The sequence below is a fragment of the Dendrobates tinctorius genome, unplaced genomic scaffold (genome assembly GCF_039654945.1).
Source record: "Dendrobates tinctorius isolate UK_male_01 unplaced genomic scaffold, ASM3965494v1 ptg000369l, whole genome shotgun sequence".
Taxonomy (NCBI): Eukaryota; Metazoa; Chordata; class Amphibia; order Anura; family Dendrobatidae; genus Dendrobates; species Dendrobates tinctorius.
In genome coordinates, this window is record NW_027362035.1 from 614,669 (window position 1) to 641,175 (window position 26,507).

At 48.4% G+C, this 26,507-nt stretch overlaps 1 protein-coding gene across 1 annotated transcript in view; it reads right to left on the reverse strand.

Moving 5' to 3' along the window:
- DCHS1 (dachsous cadherin-related 1) overlaps positions 1 to 26,507 on the reverse strand; it is a 168,941-nt gene that overhangs the window by 21,622 nt on the left and 120,812 nt on the right. Inside the window, exons 14-18 of the mRNA XM_073562898.1 lie at positions 23,016 to 23,885; positions 17,887 to 18,000; positions 13,150 to 13,361; positions 12,922 to 13,076; positions 7,037 to 7,167 (exon numbers count right to left, since the gene is read on the reverse strand). Coding sequence (XP_073418999.1) covers positions 7,037 to 7,167; positions 12,922 to 13,076; positions 13,150 to 13,361; positions 17,887 to 18,000; positions 23,016 to 23,885 — 1,482 coding nt within the window. The remainder of the gene's footprint in view (positions 1 to 7,036; positions 7,168 to 12,921; positions 13,077 to 13,149; positions 13,362 to 17,886; positions 18,001 to 23,015; positions 23,886 to 26,507) is intronic.

Below are 26,507 nucleotides of genomic sequence, written 5' to 3' on the forward strand. Positions count from 1 at the left end.
CAGTTGTCATGGGGCAGGTGGGCTGTGCTGGGGTAGGTGGGCTGCGCTGGGGCAGCTGTCCTGGGGCAGGTGGGCTGTGGCAACTGTCCTGGGGCAGGTGGGCTGTGCTGGGGCAAGTGGGCTGTGCTGGGGCAGCTGGGCTGGGGCAGGTGGGCTGTGCTGGGGCAAGTGGGCTGTGCTGGGGCAGCTGGGCTGGGGCAGGTGGGCTGTTCTGGGGCAGCTGGGCTGGGGCAGGTGGGCTGTGCTGGGGTAGCTGTCCTGGGGCAGGTGGGCTGTGCTGAGGCAAGTGGGCTGGGGCAGGTGGGCTGTGCTGGGCGAGGGTGGTGGCGGGCAGTGCTCCGGTGCAGGGCCGCCGGCATTTCCTCGCAGCCCGGAGGCCCCCGCAGAACCGCTGCTGGCCGCCGCCATGTTGCGGTGGCCTCCGGGAACATGGACGCCGCAAAGATGGCCGCCGGTCCGGGGACAGCGCATGCGCAGGTTCAGATCTCGTCCCGAGATCTCGGGGGACGAGATCTCGTTGCCGAGATTTGAATCTCGTCTCCCGAGATCTCGGGACGAGATCTGAACCCGCACATGCGCCGTCCCCGGACCGGTGGCCATCTTCCCGGTGTCCATGTTCACGGAGCACAGCCTGCCGCCACCACCGCACCGCAGAGCCCCGCCCACTGCCACCACCGCTCCGCAGAGCCCTGCGGCACCCGCACCAGCCTCCAGCCATGATTGGAGGTTAGTAAAAATATGGTAAATACTCAATGTGAGTTAATCTCATCATATCTTCCTCTTGACCTCTGGGTGATGGATTGAAGCACAACAGTTGTGAATTATATAGGGTGGATATGGCTTTGTAACAAGAGATTCACCCAGACCCAGAGACTCTTTACAAAACCACAGCCAGGAACACTCTACATTAGCAGTCAGGATATTATAGCCCCATCACGAGGGACACAGATTGGACATTCTACAGGATGCCAGCTTAGGGGACTACGGTTCCGGCTGAAAGAATATAGATCTGCTCCACTGACCATGAATACATTTGGGGAAGTCAAGATTTGGACCCACCAATCACCTGAGCCTCATAGTTACATTTGGGAAAGCCAGGATTGGGACCCACCGGTCACCTGGCTCCATGGAGATGTTCAAAGAAGCCAGGATGTGACCCTCCCATCACTTGGCCTTGTAGTTCAATAGCCAGCTTCCTAAACTTGTTGTTACCTCCTCTCTGTGTGTGTCACAGGTGGGGTAGTCGGCACTGGAAGCTCTGAAGTCACAGGTGCTCTATTCACGTTGAGTCAAGGGTGAGACTCTGTAATTTGCACCATCTTGGGTATTTTGTTGGGACTGTTCTCTTTGTTATTGTGTTTTCTGGTTCACTAAAGCATAGCCACACTGTTTTATCCTCACCCTGTGTTGTCTGAGTAATAGTATGCCTATGATAAAAGGTGAGCGGGCGTTCAGTGGGATGAGCCCTGGTCCATGAGGTCTCAGGCCAGAGGATGAGAGAATCCACTAACTCCCCATGTCTCCACGCCGCCCCTCGCCCATGACTACCGCCATGCGCACTTTATACACTTGTCTCGGACTAGGGCAAAATGGCTGCCACTGACCAATCAGATGTAGCGTCCGGCACAGGATTCCCCACTCATGTCAATCCTATCATGTAGTATGATCACAGGAAGACGCCGGGCATTTGCTTTGTCCACATTTATGGATGTTCTATATTTTTTGAAAATTCATCACGATAAGGGGTGACTATTTTGAGCACGAGCTCCCTGGGATTTCCTAAGACTAGACGATTGTGAGCAGGGACGTCAATATTCAATCTAGGATGTCAACCCTCCACGGTCAGCCAGGGTATCCTTTAGAGAAAGTATCATAGAATCGAAGAGTTGGAAGGGACCTCATGGGCCATCTGGTCCAACCCCCTGTTCAAAGCAGGATTCACTAAATCATCCCAGTCAGATGTCTGTCCAGCCTCTGTGTGAAGACTTCCATTGAAGGAGAACTCACCACCTCTCGTAGCAGCCTGTTCCACTCATTAATCACCCTCACTGTCACCCATCTAATATCTAATCTGTGTCTCCTCCCATTCAGTTTCATCCCATTGCTTCTAGTCTTTCCTTGTGCAAATGAGAATAAAGTTGATCCTTCTACAATGTGACAGCCCTTTAGATATTTGTAGACAGCTATTAAGTCTCCTCTCAGTCTTCTCTTTTGCAAACTAAACAATCCCAAATCCTGCAACCTTTCCTCATAAGACAGGGTTTGCAGACCGGTCATCATTCTGGTCGCTCTTCTCTGAACTTGCTCCAGTTTGTTGATGTCTTTTTTACAATGTGGCGCCAAAACTGGACACAGTATTCCAGATGAGGTCTGACCAAAGAAGAGTAGAGGGAAATAATGACTTCACGTGATCTAGACTGTATGCTTCTGTTAATACATCCTAGAACCGCAGATAGCGGCCTATGTCCCTCCCCCACGGCCACCACTCTCTGTTTTTTCCTTATAACATTTTTCTTTCTCCATCCAGGAGGACTCTGAAGGCGTACAAGGTTGTTCTTTGTGGGTAAAGTCTTATCCTGATGTATTTCTTCATCGTTCTCCTGCGTGAGAGCCTGGTACTGGTTCCTGAGCAGTATGGGCGCTGACCGCCTCCCGATTCTCCTGCTTCTCTGGGTCACATGCCTCCATTCCTCGGTTTCTTCATGTGTACTACAAATGTCTTCTCTTTCTATATTCTGCTCTGTCTAAGAACTCATCTTCCTTAATAATTTTCAATTCTGCTATTCTCTCTTGCATTTCTGGCAGGTGGAGTTTGGCTTTTCCACGGTAACTCTGAACATGTACCATGCAGTGCAGCTCAGCACACGGCTCCTGGCCTCCTCCATGTTCTTGATGTTGATATGTCAAAGCAGTGAAGATTGAGCCTAAATTCATGCAGTTTTCCAATGTCCTCTTTTCTGCTGCAAATGTCAAAATTCGGTGTATCTCGAGTTTGCAGAGACTCTTCACTTACCCCAGAATGCACAGGTAATATCCAGGACTCCTTCCCTGTTGAACAAAACAAGTTTCTGTGGCGGCGCAGTAAAGATTTGTGCTCCGAGCTTCAATTCCTGGGTTGACGATTTTCTTCAAGCAGCTTGATCCAGCTACACCCAAAGATCCTCAGACTCATGGCGACTCTTGCATATACCTGGTGCATTCTGGGAAGAGTGAAATTATCTCGCTCAAGCTTCAATTCCTGGTTTGATCAGGTCTCTTCATTGCCCTGTGTCCTGATCTACTCAGTCCTGTAGATTACTTGTGTGGAGACATATCATTTCAGGAGGCCCAGGGCCATGAGCTGGAGGTCATGTGAGAATGACTGTTCCTCCTTATTGTCAGTGAATTATTGATCACTGGCCACCATGTGTGGACCGTCTGCTGATCACCTATTGTATCTGTACTTGTATTGCAGTCCTAGTACTGTACCTTTGGGAAACAAAGACGCAATGTCTGAATGTTGTTAATATGTTGATGACCCATTGGTGCTCTGAAATATGAAGGACAATCTGTGCATGTTGTCTGAGCAGTCCAGCAGTGAGGGATGGCCTCCTACCACCTTCCACCAAGACTGTGGTGGAATGCCTGAATGAGAAGTTGTGACCTAATAAAAAGGAGGATCTGCCTGTGTCCAGAGACTCTACATTACAGAAGTCATGGCATCATGGCTCCAGCTGAAGAAATACATAGCGGCCTCACTGACCATTGCTCAACCATGGATATGTTTGGAGAAAGCCAGGATTGGGACCCGCTGGTCGCCTGGTTCCATGGAGATGTTCGGAGAAACCAGGTGATGACTCTCGTGTCAATTGGCTTTGGCTCCTGTACAGATTGAATGGACTGTTCTCGGTTATCTTCCTGCGCTGGTTGTTACCTTCTCTCTGTGTGTGTACCACAGGTGGAGTAGTGACCCTGGGAGCTCTGACGTAACATTTGCCATTATCCCGGCGAGTCAGCGGAAGGGTGAGACCCGGTAATGTGCACCATCTTGGGGTAATTGCTGTTTTATCCTCATCATGTACTGTCTGAATAGTATTCTGTATAACACCAAAAAGGACCAAAAAATCCCACAATAAACACCCACAGAAAAGCAAAGAATCAAACAAGCACCAAAATGACAAAAAAGTTTAAAAAAATGGGCTAAAAAATATATAAATTTATTGAAACAATTTAAAATATACAAAATAATTCATAATCAATAATAAATAGCAGGAAAAGCAAGTACAGGAACAAGACACAGGGGGTAGACCTGGATATAATCATCCATGGATCTATAAGTCCAAGTTAGATAAAGTGCAAGTGCTAATGGACATAAATCATCAATGAGAAGATAGAGGACGTATTCACATATAATAACCCATAAAATTGGATAATAAGTCGTAGGACATAATGTTATGCAATACAAAGCCTATTCATGCTGCAAATGATCAACCCAGATTATGGCAAGAGTGTAAATAAAGTAAATCCATGCATATTTACCGCAGTGCAGATATCCAGGTGCCCACCACACCCGACGCACGTTTCGCAAAGAAAGCTTCATTCGTGTTGTTTTTATTTTTTGATCCATGTATTCATGATATGTATCCCCCAGGAGTATGCAGTATATCTATATATACACACGTTTATAATGTTGATTCATGGATGATTATATCCAGGTGTACCACCCTTTGTCTTGTTCCTGTACTTGCTTTTCCTACTATTTATTATTATGAATTATTTTGTATATTTTAAATTGTTTCAATAAATGATATATTTTTTAGCACATCTTTTTGAAAAGTTTTTTTTTCATTTTGGTGCTTGAGTGGTGTTCTGCCCACGGGGAGAGAATGCGGACGATCAGTGGTGTGAGCCCTGGTCCATGCAGTCTTGCTAAAGTCAGCCGGGCCAGCAGACGAGGGCACCCACTGACCCTGTTTCTCCACAACTTGGCACAGAAGTGGATAACAAACCACTGAGGCCAACAGGATTTGGATAGTTCAGGATCTTTTGTGATATTGCTTCTTTTAATTGTGATAAATCAAGGTTATCTTTTATTGGGGGGAACGTTTTCATTAGCCAGACCTTTTAACGCTGGCGTCTCTGCACGCTTCCTCCCTCCACCTGCAGGGGACGCCGACTCACTCACCGCCACGACCTGGTCTGCGCATGGCTCACAGATCCACGGGCACTGTGCTCTCCCTGCATCTAAAAGTGACAGTGCGTGCCGTCCTAAAGTGTCCTCAGCCAATAGATGGCTGAGATGACACTTATTATTTGACGTACCTTCAACTGATGGTAGGTGGATGAGCCACGTGTTTAGTCAATTACTCTGCATGCTTGCTAGTTCTCAAGTCCCCTGTCTGTGCGTACCTGCCAGTACTCACTAGTACCAGCCTGTACCCGCTTACTTTACTCAGTCCTGCTTGTGCCTTCTAGTGCACCTTCCTGTAACTACCATGCCATTCTGTATACCAGCCGCACCTGCCGGGCCAGTCTGCATGCCAGCCGCACCTGCCGTGCCAGTCTGCATGCCAGCCGCACCTGCCTGCACCTGCTGGGCCAGTCTGCAATCCAGCCGTACCTGCCTGCAGCTGCCGAGCTAGTCTGCATACAAGCTGCATCTGCCATTTTAGTCTCTATAACAGCCGTACCTTAATGCATCTGTCGTGCCAGTCTGTATACCAGCCGTACCTGCCCTGTCAGTCTGTATACCAGCTGCATCTGCCCTGTCAGTCTGTATACCAGCCGCACCTGCCCTGTCAGTCTGTATACCAGCCGCACCTGCCGTGTCAGTCTGTATACCAGCCGCACCTGCCGTGCCAGTCTATACACCAGCCGCACCTGCCGTGTCAGTCTGTACACCAGCCGCACCTGCCGAGCCAGTCTGTACACCAGCCGCACCTGCCGTGTCAGTCTGTGAACCAGCCGCACCTGCCGTGCCAGTCTGTATACCAGCCGCACCTGCCGTGTCAGTCTGTATACCAGCCGCACCTGCCGTGCCAGTCTATACACCAGCCGCACCTGCCGTGTCAGTCTGTACACCAGCCGCACCTGCCGAGCCAGTCTGTACACCAGCCGCACCTGCCGTGTCAGTCTGTGAACCAGCCGCACCTGCCGTGCCAGTCTGTATACCAGCTGCACCTGCCCTGTCAGTCTGTATACCAGCCGCACCTGCCGTTTCAGTCTGTATACCAGCCGCACCTGCCGTGTCTGTCTTTATATCAGCCGCACCTGCCGTGTCAGTCTGTATACCACCCGCACCTGCCCTGTCTTTATACCAGCCACACCTACCGTGTCAGTCTGTATACCAGCCGCACTGCCGTGCCAGTCTGTATACCAGCCGCACCTGCCCTGTCTGTATACCAGCCGCACCTGCCGTGTCAGTCTGTATACCAGCCGCACCTGCCGTGCCAGTCTGTATACCAGCCGCACCTGCCCTGTCAGTCTGTATACCAGCCGCACCTGCCGTGTCAGTCTGTATACCAGCCGCACCTGCCGTGCCAGTCTGTATACCAGCCGCACCTGTTTTGTCTTCCAGTATTCCTGTTGTGCTTGTGAGTGGTTTTGTTTTGGGTGGGATTGTAGGGAGTGGTTTTCTTTTGGGTGGGATTGTAGGGAGTGGTTTTCTTTTGGGTGGGATTGTAGGGAGTGGTTTTCTTTTGGGTGGGATTGTAGGGAGTGGTTTTCTTTCGGGCGGTGTTCTACTTATTGGCTTTCAATGGATGGCCTTCTAGGGGGTGGGTTTATAAAGGATGGTCTTGTAAGCAGTGGTCTTCCAGTACGGTTGTCTGGTCATTCATCTTTTAGGGGGAGGTCCTCAGGGCAATCGTTTCTAGTTGGCATGTTTCTAAAGGGGACTTTTGAAATGGTGACTAAAAATATGAAGAGGTTAAGAGGGTCTTACAGAGTTCGCCTTCTGGAGAGGCTTCACTATAATTAGGGTAATAAGGACCATCATAGAGATGACTTTATCGACAAGAGGCCTCAGGTTACTCAGGTATATAGTACGTATACCTACCCTCCCGGATACTGAGCTCCAGCTGCAACGGGATGGTCGGACTGTTATCATTTACATCCGTCACCACCAGGGTTAACGTCGCAGATCCAGTCAGAGGGGGTGACCCACGATCAGTCGCTGTGACCAACAACCTGGACAGAAACAGAGGCAATGTACACTTAGCAGACCCCCAAAGATTTAGGCACACATATACACAGGACTGGCCCACAGGAGAACAGGGAAATCCTCTGGTGGGCCCATGCGCAGGAGACGGCAACAGCCTCTGATACGAGCAGCACTTGGCACAATATTCTTCATTCATTCAATATTTAGATAAAGGCAGAATCTTTTCCATGTAACAATCTTCCCAGTCCATTGTTATAGACCTTCCTGATCGATAAAGTCACATTTGCATGAAGCTGAAAAATGCAGCCCTGGAATTGGTTACTGGTCGGCCCTTGGCACCCCAGTCCGGCACTACGATACACAGTGTCATGGAAAATATTAAAAATCCTTGAGGTCCCTCATGTCCCCCCTCCAATGGTGGCGACCTTATGTAAAATGGCCGTGACAGAGATGTGAAGCGGATTCATTAAAATGCGCGGATTCTCTTATGTCCGGATGACTGAGGAGGACGTGTATTGTCCCCACAGAGAGGCAGGTAAAGGGCCTTATTAGGGTCTGACGTGGATCAATGAAGATCTGACCCCTTTACAAATAACCACTGTGACAGCACAATGAGAGAGCAGACAGTATGGCTCCGGGAGGAAATATGGAATACTGGGTTTTCTATATATCCATTACTAATGAGACGTACATTGTCAGCACCAGGATGACTAGTCCAAAAATACACATCCCATAATCATAACCCCCACCCAAAAGGCCCAAATCCATAGGGGCCATATAACCACCGGCAGCTCGGCCATGTTTGGTCTCTAAGCGTAGCTAAAATCCTGATAGAAAAGATGACCTCAGTCTCAACCTTCTGTGATCGCTCTGTGAAGAGTTATTACACAAATTGGGATTTCCTAAAATTATGAAGGGCTGAGTCCGGCCCACAACCGGAACCTTGTGAGGTCATCACAGAGGGGTGTGTGGGTGGGACTCAGGGTCCGATAAGAGATCATTCCCAATTATCATCAGTGTTTGTACAGAGAGTTACACGTCCTGTATGCAGGGGCCCCGCTTATCGACAGACCAATCGGAGCGCTCTCCTTTGGCTAGACTGAATTGTCTCTGTGATCGGTGTAGTCAGTTCTCCTGATAATCCCTTTTATTTTATGTAACTGTTTATGCTGTATTGTTTTGTCCCCTTGTAAAATCTTTTGTATATTTTTCACAAACACTGCCTCCCTTTGGATTAAATATAAAATCTAATAGTTCTGTTCCTTTTGTTCTGTAAACCACGCCTCAAAGTGATCGCTACCATAAAGTGTGTAATGGTCCAAAACAGATTAGTGATGGCAGCGAGTAATCTGGGGGCATCAGAGAGTTAGCTGTGACCGTACCGGGGTGTGTACACATACTCCATGTGTTGGAATCTGGAGGTGTATACGCCGTACGCTCACAGGTAATTTTCTGATAGCCGGCCTAGTGGTGCGAACAGGCTGCGGCCTTCTCCGCTGATCGTCGGCCAATCATGTAATTGTCCGGATGATAGGGGGCAGCAGAGAGCTGCTCGCTCCAGAGATCACAGCGGGTGGTACTTCCCGGCCTGTGATCGCAGGGATTTGTGGGATTAAGAAAGACCTGACAAACATTCGGATCCCAGACACACAGTATACTGCAGGTATATATATGGTGGGTGCGGAAAGTATTCAGACCCCTTTACATTTTTCACTCTTTGTTTCATTGCAGTAAATTCAAAAAAGTTCATTTTTTTCTCATTAACCCTTTCTGCCAGCAGGTGTACTATTCCGTCCATGTGACCCGGGCCAATCTGACCATGGACGGAATAGTGCGTCATAGCGATCGACCGGCACACGGGTATTGAGCGGCCGATCACCTGCTGATTCTCACAACTGACACCCGGCACTAAGCGCCAGGAGCGGTCACAGGCAGTTTAACCCCCAGAATACTGAACACGACCCTGCGGTGTGACGATCGCTGCTATGGTAACCCGAGGTCGTCATGCGCAGTTCTGTCAGGAAGTCTCTCCGGTCAGTGCGGTAAGTGCAGCGCTGACCGCTTCTGTAGCGGACATGGTTTTCTCGCGACATATTGTACTTTATGATAGTGGTAAAATTTCATTCATGTAACTTGTGTTTATTTGTGAAAAAACGGAAAATTTGGTGAAAATTTCGCAATTTTCCAACTTTGAATTTTTATGCCCTTAAATCACAGAGGCACACAAAAAACTTAATAAGTAACATTCCCCACATGTTTACATCAGCACAATTTGGGAACCAACATTAATTTTTGTTATGAAGTTATAAGGGTTAAAAGCAGTGATGAGCGAGTATGCAGCTGAGGTGACGAAGACGAAATCTCCGCGCTCGCCAAAATCCTGGGAGGACACCGAGCAGCGAGTATCCGCGCTCATCACCAGGTAAACGTTCACCAGCGATTTCTCACTTTTACACCATTTTATTTTTACGGACCACATCACATGTGAAGCCACTTTGAGGGGTCTATATGATAGAAAATCCTCAAGAGTGACACCTTTCTAAAAACTGCACCCCTCAAGGTGCTCAAAACCACATTCAAGAAGATTATTAACCCTTCAGGTGCTTCACAGGAAGTTTTTGAATATTTAAAAAAAAATGAACATTTAACTTTTTTTCACAAAAAAATGACTTCAGGTCCAATTTTTTTTATTTTCCCCAACGGTAACAGGAGAAATTGGACTGCGAAACTTATTGTGCAATTTGTCCTGAGTACGCCGATACCTGATATGTGGGGGTAAACCACTGTTTGGGCGCATGGCAGAGCTCAGAAGGGAAGGAGCACCAGATTTTACGGTTATGGTTTGCAGCTCCCACTGGGAGAGCCCACGAGGGGCCAGAACAGCAGAGCCCGCATAAGTGACCCCATTTTACAAACTACACCTCTCTATGAATACATCTAGGGGTGCAGTGATCATACTGACACCACGGGTGTGCCACAGAATTTGTACCATTGGGCAGCCATGCGGAGACTCGGGAGGACGGAGCGCTATTTGCCTATTCAAGTGAAGGGGTCTGTGCACATGTCAGTGTGTCTCTACGGTCCGGGTGTCTGTGGGCAAAACACGCCCACATGTCCGTTTTTTAATGTCAACACGGACCACAAAACATCCAGCACACGTGTATACACATAACACACATGGATGTCATCCGTGTGACACGCATCGGTGGCGGGGAAGAAGCGTTACAGTAACTGCTCCCCGGCACCGGCTGCTGAACACGGCTGTCATCATTCTCTCCTGCTCTACCGGTGATCACTTCATCCCTGGCGCTCATCCGTGTGGTACTGATGCGAAACACGCATGCCACACGTGTGCTGCAAGTATTACACGGACACTGACATCTCCGGTACCGGAAATATCAGGACGTGTGAAGGAGGCGTTATAGCCGGTTTTTATGGCGGTTTTTATGTTTGGCGTCTGTCACACGCTAAAAGACGCTTTTCATTGTAAAAATAGTTTTTGCATCACCACATATTGAGAGCTATAATTTTTCCGTATTTTGACCCACCGAGTCATGTGAGGTCTTATTTTTTGCAGGATGAGTTGACGTTTTTATTGGTACCATTTTCGGGCACGTGACATTTTTTGTTCGCTGTTTATTCCGATTTTTGGGATGCAGAATGAACAAAAACCAGCGTTTCATGAATTTCTTTTGGGGGGGCGTTTACACCGTTCTGCGTGTGGTAATGTTTTTTTGCTGATGACGCTGTGTGGCGGCTCATTGTTTGTGGGACAAGATGACGTTTTCAGCAGTTCCATGGTTATTTATATCCTTCTTTTTGATCGCGCGTTATTCCACTTTTTGTTCGGCGGTATGATGATAAAGCATTGTTTTTTGCCTTGTTTTTTTTAATGGTGTTCACTAAAGGGGTTATCTAGTGGGACAGTTTTATAGGTCGGGTCATTATGGGCGCGGCGATACCAAATATGTGTACTTTTATTGTTTAGATTAATCCCGTTGTCAGAATCACCGGGATCCATGGAAGCTCCAGAGTTATTACCTCATAAAGGGACAGTGGTCAGAATTGTAAAAATTGGCCCGGTCATGAACGTGCAAACCACCCTTGGGGGTAAAGAGGTTAATGTACACTCTGCACCACATCTTGACTGAAAAAAAACAGAAATGTAGAAATTTTTGCAAATTTAGTAAAAAAGAAAAACTGAAATCTCCCATGATCATAAGTATTCAGTCCCTTTGCTCAGTATTGAGGAGAAGCACCTTTTGAGCTAGTACAGCCATGATTCTTCTTGGGAATGATGCCACAAGTTTTTCACCCCTGGATTTGGGGATCCTTGGCCATTCTTCCTTGCAGATCCTCTCCAGTTCCGTCAGGTTGGATGGTGAACGTTGGTGGACAGCCATTTTCAGGTCTCTCCAGAGATGCTCAGTTGGGTTTAGGTCAGGGCTCTGGCTGGCCAGTCAGGAATGGTCAGAGAGTTGTTCTGAAGCTACTCCTTTGTTATTTTAGCTGTGTGCTTAGGGTCTTTGTCTTGTTGGAAGGTGAACCTTCGGCCAAGTCTGAGGTCCAGAGCACTCTGAAAGAGGTTTTCATCCAGGATATCTCTGTACTTGGCCACATTCATGTTTCCTTCAATTGCAACCAGTCGCCCTGTCCCTGCAGCTGAAAAACACCCCCATAGCATGATGCTGCCACCACCATGTTTCACTGTTGGGATTGTATTGGGCAGGTGATGAGCAGTGCCTGGTTTTATCCACACATACTGCTTAGAATTATCACCAAAAAGTTCTATCTTCGTCTCATTAGACCAGAGAAGCTTATTTCTCATAGTCTGGGAGTCTTTCATGTGTTTTCTAGCAAACTCTATGCGGGCTTTCATATGTCTTGCACTGAGGAGAGGCTTCCGTCAGGCCACTCTGCCATAAAGTCCCGGCTGGTGGAGGGCTGCAGTGATAGTTGACTTTGTGGAACTTTCTCCCATCTCTCTACGGCATCTGTAGAGCTCAGCCACAGTGACATTGGGGTTCTTCTTTACCAAGGCTCTATTTTACCAAGGTTCTTCTCTCACCAAGGCTCTTCTCCCACGATTGCTTAGTATGTCTTCACGGCCAGGTCTAGGAAGACCTCTGGTGGTCCCAAACTACTTCCATGTAAGGATTATGGAGGCCACTGTGCTCTTAGGAACCTTGAGTACTGCAGAAATTCTTTTGTAACCTTGGCCAGATCTGTGCCTTGCCCCAATTCTGTCTCTGAGCTCCTTGGCCAGTTCCTTTGGCCTCATGATTCTCATTTGGTCTGACATGCACTGTGAGGTCTTATATAGACAGGTGTGCGCCTTTACAAATCAGGTCCTATCAGTGTAATTACACACAGCTGGACTCCAATGAAGGAGTAGAACCATCTCAAGGAGGATCACAAGGAAATGGACAGCATGGGACTTACATATGAGTGTCTGAGCAAAGGGGCTGAATACTAATGACCATGTGAGATTTCAGTTTTTCTTTAATAAATTTTCAAAAATCGCTACATTTCTGTTTTATTCAGTCAAGACGGGGTGCAGAGTGTACAATAATGGGAAAAAATGAACGTTTTTGAATTTACCAAATGGCTGCAATGAAACAGAGTGTAAAATGTAAAGGGGTCTGAATACTTTCCGTACCCACCGTATATATATCCACAGGGGCCTATTGGACTTCCCATTCTATGACCTTGTACCCCATTACTAGGATCGCTGTGTATATACAGGGAGTACATAATAGAGTATATACTCCTGTACTCACCGCGCCTCGGACCAGATCTCACGGTCTAATATAACGGCGGTAGTAACAACGCCTGAATGAGGATCGATACGAAACAGATCCCTCATTGGCTGGAACTGTTGGAACGTGTAGGTGATCTGCCCATTCAACCCCTGGTCAGGATCTTCAGCGAGAACCTGGAGAAAATGCAATGGTGAAATCAGCACCTGAGACAAGGGGCTCCCAGGGGCCACGGTCACTGCCAGGTACCTGGATAATGCGACTCCCGTCAGCCTGACCCTCCCGGATATACGCCGTATAGGAGGGAAGCTGGAAGCGCGGAGCGTTGTCATTGGCGTCCTGCAGCGAGATGGCGACTGTGGTGAAGGCGAAATGCTGGGCGGTCTCCGCCTGAATCACCAACTTATGGCGAGGAGCCACCTCAAAGTCCAGGAGGTCCGACCGCAAAACTGTGACCTGCCCTGGAGGGAGAGACAAGTGCGAAGGGTTAGGCTGTGTGCACACGATGCGGATATCCAGCGGATTTTACCGCGCAGAAACGTTGCATATCCGCATTGTGATGTACAGTAAAAAAACCGCTGTGCAGACGCTGCCAATTATTGCTCACGGTTTCCCTGCGGTACAAAATCCGCAGCATGTTACTACTTTTGTGCGGTTTTCCCCCTGTCACCAAATCCGCAGGGGGAAAACCGCAAGAAAACCGCAGGAAAAATCTGCAGGGCTAAAAAGTCTGTCTGCACTCAGCCTTAATACCGCAGAGAAAGAGGAGGCAGTCATCAGTGCGGGGGTCTCCACTATGGATATTACTATGGGGGGTTATATATCATCAGTGCGGGGGTCTCCACTATGGATATTACTATGGGGGGTTATATATCATCAGTGCGGGGGTCTCCACTATGGATATTACTATGGGGGGTTATATATCATCAGTGCGGGGTCTCCACTATGGATATTACTATGGGGGTTATATATCATCAGTGCGGGGGTCTCCACTATGGATATTACTATGGGGGGTTATATATCATCAGTGCGGGGGTCTCCACTATGGATATTACTATGGGGGTTATATATCATCAGTGCGGGGGTCTCCACTATGGATATTACTATGGGGGTTATATATCATCAGTGCGGGGGTCTCCACTATGGATATTACTATGGGGGGTTATATATCATCAGTGCGGGGGTCTCCACTATGGATATTACTATGGGGGTTATATATCATCAGTGCGGGGGTCTCCACTATGGATATTACTATGGGGGGTTATATATCATCAGTGCGGGGTCTCCACTATGGATATTACTATGGGGGGTTATATATCATCAGTGCGGGGTCTCCACTATGGATATTACTATGGGGGGTTATATATCATCAGTGCGGGGGTCTCCACTATGGATATTACTATGGGGGTTATATATCATCAGTGCGGGGGTCTCCACTATGGATATTACTATGGGGGTTATATATCATCAGTGCGGGGGTCTCCACTATGGATATTACTATGGGGGGTTATATATCATCAGTGCGGGGGTCTCCACTATGGATATTACTATGGGGGGTTATATATCATCAGTGCGGGGTCTCCACTATGGATATTACTATGGGGGGTTATATATCATCAGTGCGGGGTCTCCACTATGGATATTACTATGGGGGGTTATATATCATCAGTGCGGGGTCTCCACTATGGATATTACTATGGGGGGTTATATATCATCAGTGCGGGGGTCTCCACTATGGATATTACTATGGGGGTTATATATCATCAGTGCGGGGGTCTCCACTATGGATATTACTATGGGGGGTTATATATCATCAGTGCGGGGTCTCCACTATGGATATTACTATGGGGGGTTATATATCATCAGTGCGGGGTCTCCACTATGGATATTACTATGGGGGGTTATATATCATCAGTGCGGGGGTCTCCACTATGGATATTACTATGGGGGGTTATATATCATCACTGCGGGGGTCTCCACTATGGATATTACTATGGGGGTTATATATCATCAGTGCGGGGGTCTCCACTATGGATATTACTATGGGGGTTATATATCATCAGTGCGGGGTCTCCACTATGGATATTACTATGGGGGGTTATATATCATCAGTGCGGGGTCTCCACTATGGATATTACTATGGGGGTTATATATCATCAGTGCGGGGGTCTCCACTATGGATATTACTATGGGGGGTTATATATCATCAGTGCGGGGTCTCCACTATGGATATTACTATGGGGGTTATATATCATCAGTGCGGGGTCTCCACTATGGATATTACTATGGGGGTTATATATCATCAGTGCGGGGTCTCCACTATGGATATTACTATGGGGGGGTTATATACATCAGTGCGGGGGTCTCCACTATGGATATTACTATGGGGGGTTATATATCATCAGTGCGGGGTCTCCACTATGGATATTACTATGGGGGTTATATATCATCAGTGCGGGGTCTCCACTATGGATATTACTATGGGGGTTATATATCATCAGTGCGGGGTCTCCACTATGGATATTACTATGGGGGTTATATATCATCAGTGCGGGGGTCTCCACTATGGATATTACTATGGGGGGTTATATATCATCAGTGCGGGGTCTCCACTATGGATATTACTATGGGGGTTATATATCATCAGTGCGGGGGTCTCCACTATGGATATTACTATGGGGGGGTTATATACATCAGTGCGGGGGTCTCCACTATGGATATTACTATGGGGGTTATATATCATCAGTGCGGGGGTCTCCACTATGGATATTACTATGGGGGGTTATATATCATCAGTGCGGGGTCTCCACTATGGATATTACTATGGGGGGTTATATATCATCAGTGCGGGGTCTCCACTATGGATATTACTATGGGGGGGTTATATACATCAGTGCGGGGGTCTCCACTATGGATATTACTATGGGGGTTATATATCATCAGTGCGGGGGTCTCCACTATGGATATTACTATGGGGGGTTATATATCATCAGTGCGGGGTCTCCACTATGGATATTACTATGGGGGTTATATATCATCAGTGCGGGGGTCTCCACTATGGATATTACTATGGGGGGGTTATATACATCAGTGCGGGGGTCTCCACTATGGATATTACTATGGGGGTTATATATCATCAGTGCGGGGGTCTCCACTATGGATATTACTATGGGGGGTTATATATCATCAGTGCGGGGTCTCCACTATGGATATTACTATGGGGGGTTATATATCATCAGTGCGGGGTCTCCACTATGGATATTACTATGGGGGGGTTATATACATCAGTGCGGGGGTCTCCACTATGGATATTACTATGGGGGTTATATATCATCAGTGCGGGGGTCTCCACTATGGATATTACTATGGGGGGTTATATATCATCACTGCGGGGGTCTCCACTATGGATATTACTATGGGGGTTATATATCATCAGTGCGGGGGTCTCCACTATGGATATTACTATGGGGGTTATATATCATCAGTGCGGGGTCTCCACTATGGATATTACTATGGGGGGTTATATATCATCAGTGCGGGGTCTCCACTATGGATATTACTATGGGGGTTATATATCATCAGTGCGGGGGTCTCCACTATGGATATTACTATGGGGGTTATATATCATCAGTGCGGGGGTCTCCACTATGGATATTACTATGGGGGTTATATATCATCAGTGCGGGGGTCTCCACTATGGATATTACTATGGGGGTTATATATCATCAGTGCGGGGGTCTCCACTATGGATATTACTATGGGGGTTATATATCATCAGTGCGGGGGTCTCCACTATGGATATTACTATGGGGGGTTATATATCATCAGTGCGGGGGTCTCCACTATGGATATTACTATGGGGGTTATATATCATCAGTGCGGGGGTCTCCACTATGGATATTACTATGGGGGGTTATATATCATCAGTGCGGGGTCTCCACTATGGATATTACTATGGGGGGTTATATATCATCAGTGCGGGGTCTCCACTATGGATATTACTATGGGGGGTTATATATCATCAGTGCGGGGGTCTCCACTATGGATATTACTATGGGGGGTTATATATCATCAGTGCGGGGGTCTCCACTATGGATATTACTATGGGGGTTATATATCATCAGTGCGGGGGTCTCCACTATGGATATTACTATGGGGGGTTATATATCATCAGTGCGGGGTCTCCACTATGGATATTACTATGGGGGGTTATATATCATCAGTGCGGGGTCTCCACTATGGATATTACTATGGGGGGTTATATATCATCAGTGCGGGGGTCTCCACTATGGATATTACTATGGGGGGTTATATATCATCACTGCGGGGGTCTCCACTATGGATATTACTATGGGGGTTATATATCATCAGTGCGGGGGTCTCCACTATGGATATTACTATGGGGGTTATATATCATCAGTGCGGGGTCTCCACTATGGATATTACTATGGGGGGTTATATATCATCAGTGCGGGGGTCTCCACTATGGATATTACTATGGGGGGTTATATATCATCACTGCGGGGGTCTCCACTATGGATATTACTATGGGGGTTATATATCATCAGTGCGGGGGTCTCCACTATGGATATTACTATGGGGGTTATATATCATCAGTGCGGGGTCTCCACTATGGATATTACTATGGGGGGTTATATATCATCAGTGCGGGGGTCTCCACTATGGATATTACTATGGGGGTTATATATCATCAGTGCGGGGTCTCCACTATGGATATTACTATGGGGGTTATATATCATCAGTGCGGGGGTCTCCACTATGGATATTACTATGGGGGTTATATATCATCAGTGCGGGGGTCTCCACTATGGATATTACTATGGGGGTTATATATTATCAGTGCGGGGTCTCCACTATGGATATTACTAGGGGGGGGTTATATATCATCAGTGGGGGGTCTCCACTATGGATATTACTATGGGGGTTATTATATACATCAGTGGGGGTTCAGGTCCCGGTTTGTACCTGTATTTGGGCTGATGGTGAATGCGCCATTTTCGTTTCCGCTCAGGATGCTGTAGGTGATTTTCCCGCTGGAGCCTCCGCTGTGCGCGGCCTTCACTGATCCGACCACGGAGCCTATAAAGGACGATCAGATGATGAGAGAACAGCAGTGAGCAGAGCCATCTGCGGGCCACTGTGCCACCACCACCAGCCAGGCCCGGCCACACACAGGGGGCCGCTATCTGCACAGATAAACCTTGTATCTCTCTGCTATCACTGCTATGTCCGCTGGCTGCTGCCTCAGCCTACTCCATGGTGCTAACACACAATTTGGCCTTCTCTGTCCATGTGAATCTATGTCCTTTTGCACTTTGTCTTCTGACTTCTAGTTAATGGTCTCCTGGGTCTGTGTCCGGTCTCCCTGCTGCCCTTCCCTCCTGATCACACCTGGGCCTTTTCATGTGCAGTTTACTTGCTGTAAATTCAGAGTCATCAGGCTGTCTGGACCTCGGTCTGTCTCCATAAGGATGTCTCTTTAAGGATAACAGCAGAAAAAAGCAAGAAATGAGCCGGAAGTGACCAGGAGGTGCCACTAACCACTGTGCTTACATGTACTAAGTTTCTTTTTCCTCCACACTTAGTGTACCGTTACACTTAAAGATGCACCAGCGATCCCGACAATGATACGACCCGATCAGGATCGCTGGTGAGTCGCTACATGTTCGCTGGTGAGCTGTCAGACAGGCCGCTTCACCAGCGATCAGCACCAGCAAGGACGCTGGTCTCTAAGGTAAATATCGGGTTAATAAGCGGCGCGCGTCACTTACCCAATGTGTACCTTAGGGACCAGCGTGCTCGCGCCGGGAGCTGCAGCACGCAGGTTTCTAAGGTGCACATCGGGTAAGTAAGTGACGCACGCCGCTTAGCAACCCGATATTTACCTTAGATACCAGATTCCGGCGCTTGCTTAGAACGCTGGGAGCCTAGCTGATTGTTGGCTGGCCAGCGGGAGAGCAACGATCAAAAAATGGCCCAGGACGATAGTGCACGATCAGTGATACCTGGCAGGGGGCCCGGTCGCTGATGTGTGTCACACACAGCGATCTCGCTAGCGATCTCGCTGTGTGTGACGGGGCCTTTACTCTCGCCATGCTGACATACGCTCGAACAACTTTGGCTCCATTACTCCTCACGCTCCTTAGCTATCCGCAAACCCCAGCACGCGATAACCAAGTAATAATCTCTCCTTCCCTCTTGCCTCCCCACCTGACCTCCTCCGCTAACCTGCTCCTCAACCTCAGATCTCTCCTAATAAAATAAAAAACAAGGCGGCCACTCTCCTTCTCGCACCTGCTCTCCCTCTCTCTGCTCCTCCTCACTGCTGGCGACATATCTCCCAATCCTGAACCCCCACAGCCCATACCTCCCATTATTACCCCTTTCTATCGTTCCCAACCCAATATAAACACCCAAAATGTTTCCAACCTCAAATCTGTGCCCTTCACCCCCACCACCCTGCTCCCTCTCTCTGGATCACTCTGGAATGCCCCCTCCGTCTGCAATAAACTCCATGTGATACACAAACTTTTTACATCTCGTAATTTTTCCTTCCTCTGCCTCACCGAAACATAGCTGACACCTTCCGACACAGCCTTCCCTGTTGCGCTATGCTACGGCAGCCTCCACTTCACCCACACTCCTCGCCCTGGCAACAGACATGGTGGAGGAGTGGGCCTTCTCCTTTCTTCCAACTGCACCTTCAACCCAATCCCACCTCTTCCCTCCCTAATCCTGCCCTCTTTTGAAGTCCACTCTGTCCGCATCTACTCTCCCTCCAACCTTCAAGTGGCCGTCATATACCGACCTCCGGACCTAGCCACTGCCTTCATTGACCAATTCTCTACCTGGCTCCTTCACTTTCTCTCTGCTGACATTCCCACCATCATCATGGGTGACTTCAACATCCCCATCAATACCCACCAGTCGGCAGCCTCCAAACTCCTGTCCCTTACTTCATCCTTCGGACTTACCCAATGGTCCTCCTCAGCCACCCACACAGACGGACACACATTAGACCTGGTCTTCACCCGCCTCTGCTCTCTAACTTCACCACCTCCCCTCTCCCTCTATCTGACAACCATCTACTCACTTTCTCATCGCTGTCCTCCTCTCCTATCACCCATGTCCCGCAACATGCGCACCCCCGCAGAAACCTTGCACACCTAGACACCCACCCACTCTATTCTACCACTGTCCTCCATATTCTCACTCCACCACACAGACAGTGCCACTAGCTTCTACAATGCCACTCTTGCATCAGCCATGGACTCGGTCGCTCCTGTCATGAATAACAGAGTGCAACGAATCAATAGACAACACTGGCACAATAACACCACTAAAAAGCTTCGGCAAGCATCCAGAATTGCAGAACGGCGCTGGAAGAAAACGCATTGCCAAGACGACTTCACTGCACTCAAACAAGCAACACTTACATTCAAATCTGCCCTCACCTCTACTAAACAGGCCTACTTCACATCCCTTGTATCTTCCTTATCCCATAGCCCCAAACAGTTGTTCAATACTTTTAACTCCCTCCTCCGCCCACCACTGCCCCCTCCAACTTCTCTAATCTCTGCCGAGGACTTAGCCGCACACTTCAAAAATAAGATAGACCAAACACGGCAAGTCTTTATTATTCAACCACTACAATCCCTTTGTATACCAGACCAATGCCCAAACCCCATAACCTCCCTATCTAACATCACCGAAGGGGAGCTTGCTCATCTTCTCTCCAAATCACACCTCACCACTTGTGCACTCGACCCCATCCCATCCCACCTCCTCCCCAACCTCACCACCACACTTATCCCAACCCTAACCCACCTCTTCCACGTATCACTAACTTCCGGTACCTTCCCTTCTGCTTTCAAACATGCCACAATTATGTCTATCCTTAAAAAGCCAACCTTCGACCCAACCGCTATGTCCAGCTATCGCTGCTCCCATTTGCTTCCAAACTCCTGGAGCAGCACGTCCACGCTGAACTTTCCTCCCACCTCTCATCTAACTTGCTTTTTGACAATATACAGTCTGGTTTCCGCCCCCATCACTCCACTGAGACAGCTCTGACCAAAATTACCAATACCTACTTACAGCCAAATCGAACGGACAATACTCTATACTCCTGCTTCTAGACCTGTCCTCTGCTTTCAACACAGTTGACCACTGCCTTCTACTACAGATCCTCTCCTCCTTTGGCATCAAAGACCTCTCTCTATCCTGGATCTCCTCATACCTCTCCAACCGCACATTCAGTGTCTCCCACTCCCACACCACCTCCTCATCCCACCCTCTCTCTGTTGGAGTCCCCCAAGGCTCTGTTCTAGGACCCCTACTCTTCTCACTCTATACACTTGGCCTGGGACAACTCATAAAGTTCCATGGATTCCAGTACCACCTTTATGCTGATGACACTCAGTTCTACCTCTCTGGCCCAGACGTCACCTCTCTGCTCTCCAGAATCCTGGAGTGTCTATCAGCCATATCCTCCTTCTCCTCTCGCTTCCTCAAGCTCAATGTGGACAAATCTGAACTAATCATCTTTCCCCCATCTCACACATCTTCCTTACCTGACCTATCTATAACAATTGAAGACATCACGCTTTCTTCCGTACCAGAGGTCCACTGCCTCGAAGTAACCCTTGACTTTGCCCTGTCCTTCACATTGCACATCCAAGCTCTCTCCACCTCCTATAGCTTCCAGCTCAAAAATATCTCCAGAATCCGTCCTTTCCTCGACCCTCAATCTACTAAAATGTTTGTGCATGCCCTCATCATCTCCTGCCTCGACTACTGCAACATCCTTTTCTGTGGCCTCCCGCTAACACCCTGGCACCTCTCCAGTCCATCCTTAACTCTGCCTCCCGACTAATCCATCTCTCTCTTCGATACTCCTCCGCTTCTCCCCTCTGCAAATCTCTTCACTGGCTCCCATTCCCTCAGCGTATCCAGTTCAAATTACTAATACTGACCTACAAAGCCATCTCCAACCTGTCTCTTCCATATATATCCGAACTAATCTCCCGATATCTTTCCTCACGTAATCTCCGGTCCTCCCAAGATCTCCTTCTCTCCTCCACACTTATTCGCTCCTCAACGAACCGCCTCCAAGACTTCTCCCGCATATCCCCATCCTCTGGAATTCTTTGCCCCAACACGTGCGGCTATCAACCACACTCGGATCCTTCAGCCAGAACCTGAAAACCCACCTCTTCAGGAAAGCCTGCAATGTCCCCGCTGCCCCTCACCACTACTGGAGCTACTGCCTCACCATAACTGGAGCTACCGCCTCACCAACACTGGAGCTGCTGCAACCCCCCAACCTACTGTCTCCTTCCCCACCATCCTGTAGAATGTAAGCTTGAAAGGGCAGGGTCCTCTCTCCCCTCTGTATCAGTCTGTCATTGTAAGTTAGTTTACTGTAAGTGATATCTGTAATTTGTATGTAACCCCTTCTCATGTACAGCACCATGGAATCAATGGCGCTATATAAATAATAATAATACATACAGGGGGCCACAACATGCACAGATACATAAAGGGGGCCACTATCTGCACAGATACATACAGGGGGCCACTATCTGCACAGATACATACAGGGGCCACTACCTGCACAGATACATACAGGGGGCCACTACCTGCACAGCTACATACAGGGGGCCACAACCTGCACAGCTACATACAGAGGGCCACAACCTGCACAGCTACATACTGGGGGCCACAACCTGCACAGCTACATAATGGGGGCCACAACCTGCACGGCTCTATACAGTGGGCCACTACCTGCACGGCTACATACTGGGGGCAACTACCTCTACAGCCATGTAATGGGGGTTCATACCTTCACAGCCACATACAGGGGGCCACAACCTCTACAGCCATGTAAAGGGGTCCAATATCTGCATCATCGTTAATGCTAGCCATGTCCCCAGAGCGTGCTTTCTAGGTGTAGAGACTCCACCTCTAGCGGTATACAGCATATAACATAGCGAAGGAGCCATTTATTTTGATTAGCTGGGGAGCTCTTCAATCACTGGCCCCCTAGGAGCGCTCGTGGTCATACTGGCACAGCAGCTCTTATATGTGCTCACCTTGCTGACTGTTTTCCGATAAGCTGAATTCGTTGCCATCTCTCGGGAACCTTGGCCCCTGTGCGACCTCCTCTCGAACATGAATGACAAGAACAGCTGTGGTGGACAGAGGTGGTTCCCCCAGATCTGAGGCCTGTACAAACACAATGCGGTCTCGTGGGCTCATGCCATCCAGTGGTTCCAGCAGACGTACTTCACCAGTATAAGGATCTACAGAAAAACGTCCTGTTCCAGAGAGCGGTGCCAAACGGTATAAGATGGAAGCATTTGCACCAGCATCCTTGTCTTCTGCTCTCATTGCGGCCAAGGTCCTCTTGATCGGGGTGTTACGAGACAGATTCAGGTGAAATGGACTACGTAGAAACGTAGGAGCATTATCATTAACGTCCTTGACTATAACTGTCACGCTAGCTTCCGAACTGCGGGGACCAGACGGGTCAGAATCCATCACCCATGCCAAGAAGGTGTATGCAGCCCGACGCTCACGATCCAGCTGAATTGCTGTAGTGATATCTCCAGTCAGAGTGTTGATGTAGAATGCTCCGTGTGTCCCATTAGAGAGATGGAAAGTGGTTCTCCCATTGTGACCATAATCAGGATCGATGGCTGACAGCTTCAAAACCAAACTACCCACTGGGGCATCTTCGGGAACCTCAGCGTTGAACGATGAAGCAGAGAAGGTGGGGGCATTATCATTCAGGTCTACCACAGAGATGGAGATGGTGGTGGAGGCACTGAGGGATGGATCTCCAGAATCACGGACTATCACCGTAAGCTGGTAATCCGACACAGACTCCCGATCCATTGCTCTAGTTGTTGACAGGGTTCCTGATGAAGGATCCAAGAGGAAGTCTTGTAGTGGATCACCATCTGCAAAACAGGTCAATGAAAAACATGTCTTCAGAAACCTAAAATACTATCATGAAGCTCAACAAGAAACGTGGCATCAGAAATGTAAGATATCATACAAGTCAAGGAGAAACATGGCATCAAGAACCAAAGATACCATCATGGCCGTCAATGTTAAACATGGTATCAGAAACCTAAGATACTATTTGTCATGGTTTGGTTTGGATATTCAATGCGCTGACAGGTTTCTTCATGTCTGCTGAGCCGTTTCCTCTTCTTCCCTGTCTAAATGCTAATGGTTCAAATTGTTTTTGTCCCCCCTTCTTGGTTTGCTCCTCTCCAGGTGTTTTTCATTTTCCCATTTTGGTCTGACCTATCACATTCCAAGGTTGGGTTTTATATGTTCACCCTTCACTGCACTTCCTTGCTGGATATGCCCCTAGCTGGACTTGAGTTTAGGAGTTCCAGCCCATCAGCTAAGGCAGTGTTTCTCAACTCCAGTCCTCAAGACCCACCAACAGGACATGTTTTCAGGATTTCCTTAGTATTACAGAGGTGATGAAATTAATGCTTGAGCAGGTGATGAAGTTATATACTGAGGATATCCTGAAAACTTGAAGGTTGGTGGTTCTTGAGGACAATGAGCTAAGGGGTTTTCCTTGCATGGTAAACACCAGTTTAATTCCTGCAGTGACTGTGTTTGTTTTCCTACCCAGTTCCTCTTCCTCTCACCTTTTTACATTTCTGGGAGGTTATTCTTGTTCAGTTTATTTTTCGTTGTCCTTAACTTTCCCTCTTTACCCTATATGGACTTGTTTTAATTTTCTCCCCGTGGGTTTTGAATCTTCCTGCGCACTCTCCTATCCTCTTGGTGGCAGTGGGTTTTGGCTTCCCCTCTGGTACCTCAGGAGGTACATGAAAACACTCAATGGTCTTTTAAGGAGCCAAGTCCAATGTGGTGTTTTTGAGTTGTGTGGCTAGGATCTTTCTAGACTGTATTGGGACAAGTTGGGTGTGGGTGCGGCGTCTCCCTGTAGTACAGCGGTTCTCAACCTGTGGGTCGCGACCAAAACACAGGGGTCGCCTAAAGCCATCGGAAAATACATATTTGCGATAGCTTTAGCCGCTGAGAAGTCGTGCTACCGTCTGCAGCAGCGCTATTCAGTTAGAACGCACGCCGGTGTGGATGCGCGTTCCAAACTGAACGCCTGCGCGCATGCGGAGACTATTGCATCATCCGTCCGGGGCCTAAGGGGCGGGGGGGAACGCTCCACAGTCCATAGTAGCGCATTACGCTTGCTTATGTCATCAGTGGGCGGACGCAGCAAGCGCCGGAGGACAGAAGCCCAAGAGGTGGAGAGGCAAGAGGCGGAGAGCCAAGAGAGCCTGCGAGACAGCCTGCTGGTGTAAAAAAGGTTAATAATGTACAAATTACAGTTTTAAAGTAGCCACCAAAATTATTTTGTTGGTTTGGGTCACCTCAACATGAGGAACTGTATTGCGTGGTCACGGCATTAGAAAGGTTGAGAACCACTGCTGTAGAAGGTCTTGTCTTTTTTCGTTACCTGTGAGTGAATATTTGTTACGTTCAAAACATTAAAATCAGCCCCCAGTGTATTCTAGGGCGTCTGCATGGATCCAGGGAATGTCCTGGCTGCACAATTATAAACTGTATCCTTGGAGGCTGAGGATATCAAGTGTCAACAACAGCTTGCATGTTCCACTGCTCCAAATGACCCGGGACAACAGACCATCGTGGCTGAACCCATGGTAAAGCTGCCGCAGTGTTTTGATGGGGACAGAATCACGTTCTCCATCATTTTTCCCGTGTAAATTATTCTTTTGTCTATGTCCTGTCTCCTCCGGGTGCAAGAGTCAACAAGTTGGCATTGTTTTTTCTTTGCTTCATGGAGATCAACAGGCTTGGGCATAATCTCTGTGTCACGGGAAGCTTAGGTAACTCTAGGCTGAACCCCGGGGCCCCTGTGGTGTCCCTCAGACTAGAGGAAACCCTGACTTTCCCTCAACCCAGGGTTTACACTGAAGGTGTGCCTGCCTGGGCCTCCACCCTGTCCTTGTCTCCTGTCCAGCCCTAAGCTGAACCCACCACCCTCCGCCCAGTGAAGAGAGCAAAGACCAGACCCCACAAATAAGTATGGACAAGGGTAAGGGTATGGACAAGGGTAAGGGAAACGCACCACACCGCGTACACACAGGAGAATACAATAATGTGCAAGGGCAACCAAATAATACCACGCAGGGAGGAAATAATGGCAACAACGGAATATACTACACCAGATATTGTATGCTCCTAAGACGCCCCCTTCAGACCGGTAACGCTAGCACAAGACAAGAGCTATAGTCGGCGACGCCCATAGTCACGCAGGACAATATAAAGGCAGGGGGCGTGGCTAAGCCCTCACCCAGACTAACAACCTGGTTAACCCAGTCCAAGCCGGATCAGAAGACCAACCGGCGCCGCTGAGAACAAAGTGGTAGGATGGGGTACTACCGCTGTCTGCCGGACAACCTGGTGCGAACCGTGTCCGACATGACAGTACCCCTCCTTCTATGAGGGACCCCAGGAACCTCACAATGACGAGGGCCTGGCTTGTCCGGATGACGGCGATGAAATATCGTAAC